Here is a 2136-nt window from a genome sequence, read left to right on the forward strand (position 1 = left end):
ATGTGGCCTGGCTCCAACGTAACAAGCGGCTCCAGACCACCTGGTGTCTCTGCTGCCCACACCCCATGCAGGGGCTGGGTGTGTGCTTTGACCTCTGCGTATATCCCGTGTGCTGCCACTTAGGATGTGCTTAGACTCATTTGGGACATGGGGAGATATCCTGCCACTTTGGGGTTTTCATTTCTTTCCCATCCCTCACTCCTCTGGTAGCCAGGGCTTTGGGAGCACCCCTGTCCCCTCTTTCCTCCCTAACATGTCCTCACTCTCCCTTTCTCCAGGCTGCCACTGGCTCAAATCCCGTCCTTTGAATACCTGGTCCCTGCCATGGTGCTGAGCTCCCATCTGTCCCTTGGTGCCAGCACAGACCGGAACGGTGAGCACAGCCCTGGAGCCTGTGTCCCATGGGGCCCAGGCCATGCTGGTGTCCGGGAAATGGCAGTGACGAGCTGAGTGGCACATCGGGTGCGGTTGAGGGGTAGCAAAGCATCCTGGCTGCTGGCTCCTCTGGTGATAGTTCACAGCACCCTACTCACCCCTGAGTGCGCTCACAACACATCTGGTCACCTTCTCAGGGCCAGGGCTTTTGGGGATGAGGATACTGGCCCTTCTCCAGCCAGCAGCTCCAGTGCTGCATACTTTTGGAGCTGGCCCCAGGAGCCCAGTGTCCACATGCATCCGATCCCTCCAAAATTCCCTTCCAGGCACAGCTGTGGACAGCGTGTGCCCTGCACCCCACTGCGCTGCTGCAGGAAGCCGGGCTGCCCTGCTGCGAGAGGTGGGTGCTCCTGCGCTGGGCTGGGGGGTCCCTGTCCTCCTGCTCCACTGACACTCCAACTATCATCTGTATCCCTGTCACACAGTCCCTTTCCCAACACTTCGGGGCATTGCCGTGAATGGGGGGGACACAAGAGGATGTGCAAAGGCAATGGGGATCATGGCGCGTGTTTCCCTAGGCTTGGGGTGAGGAACAAGTGATTCTACTGGGGTGGTGGGAGCGTGGCCAAGGTGTTGGGCTGCTCTCTGTGTATCCTGCCTCATGGGTCCCATCCTTTCCTCCCACAGGTGTCTGGAGCTGTGCTGGTCTCTGGGCTGGTTCAGCTGCTTCTGGGAGTGACTGGTGTGTGTGGGTGGGCAGCTCAGTGCTGTGGGCCCATGGTCCTGGCTCCCAGTCTCTCTGTCATTGGGCTGTCCACGTACAAGGAGGCTGCTTTCTTTTGCTCTACTAACTGGGGAGTAGCGCTGCTGTACGTGAGCCTGGGGAACACACCGGTGTGCAGCCCCCCTGGGGCTTCCTTTCACCATGGGGGCAGGAATGGGGCAACCCCGTGGTACATCACAAGAGTTTGGGGGCCTATTGCTGTGACGCTGTGCAGTGACCTGGGCTTCCTCTCCTAGGCTCGTGTTCCTCACTGTCACCTTCTCCCAGCACCTGGGGTCCTGTCGCCTGCCCTTCTGCACCTGGCCCCAGGCTCTGGGGGGCTCCATAAAGCTGCCTGTCCCCACCCTACGCACATTCTCGGTACTGTGACTTGTCTGCCCCTGCTTCCTTCGCTGTGCTCAGGCTTCTCCCCAAGCCTGGCTCTTTGGTGTGGCGTTTGGTGGGACCCAGTGGCTCTGGAGCTGAGCTGGGTGCTGGGAGCAGAGGCCGGGGTGGGAAGTTCTGGTGCAGTTCCCAGAGGGTGTGTCCTGCTGGGGGAGAACAGGGGACCCGTGCTAGAGGTTGTTGGAGCAGCAGAGCCCGGAATGCTCCCTGCAGGGCTCAGGGGAGATGTGGTATGGCTCCTTGGGACAAGGACCTGCTGTCTGGGGCACAGCAGATGGGGTGCTGGCCAGGGCAGGCAGGAGGGGAGGCTCACCTTCTAAGAGAACCCTTGCTGCTTTGCAGATACTGCTCCCGTTTGCTGGTGTCTGCATCATCTGTGCCATCCTTAGCCACCTCCACATTCCTTGGGAAAAAAACGCGGCTGTCCTGGACTAACAGCACCTTCCACGCCCCTTGGGTCCGCATCCCCTATGCAGGTGGGGGACAGCAGGGCTGGGTGAAGCCACCTCCTTTTGACCAGGGCCTTCATCACCTGTTCCTTCTCCCTCTGCCGCAGGTGAGTGGGGGTGGCCCCTGCTCACCCCCCGGGCGCT

At 60.6% G+C, this 2136-nt stretch overlaps 1 protein-coding gene across 1 annotated transcript in view; it reads left to right on the top strand.

The window, feature by feature from the left end:
* Positions 1 to 2131, top strand: part of SLC23A3 (solute carrier family 23, member 3) — a gene marked incomplete at its 3' end in the record, with an annotated part of 3078 nt that extends 947 nt beyond the window's left edge. Inside the window, 7 exon segments of the mRNA XM_009874079.1 lie at positions 279 to 373; positions 702 to 775; positions 1063 to 1244; positions 1396 to 1519; positions 1886 to 1953; positions 1955 to 2019; positions 2100 to 2131. Coding sequence (XP_009872381.1) covers positions 279 to 373; positions 702 to 775; positions 1063 to 1244; positions 1396 to 1519; positions 1886 to 1953; positions 1955 to 2019; positions 2100 to 2131 — 640 coding nt within the window.
* Between the last annotated feature and the right edge of the window lie 5 nt (positions 2132 to 2136).

This window comes from Apaloderma vittatum, unplaced genomic scaffold, assembly GCF_000703405.1.
Source record: "Apaloderma vittatum isolate BGI_N311 unplaced genomic scaffold, ASM70340v1 scaffold31837, whole genome shotgun sequence".
Lineage (NCBI taxonomy): Eukaryota > Metazoa > Chordata > Aves > Trogoniformes > Trogonidae > Apaloderma > Apaloderma vittatum.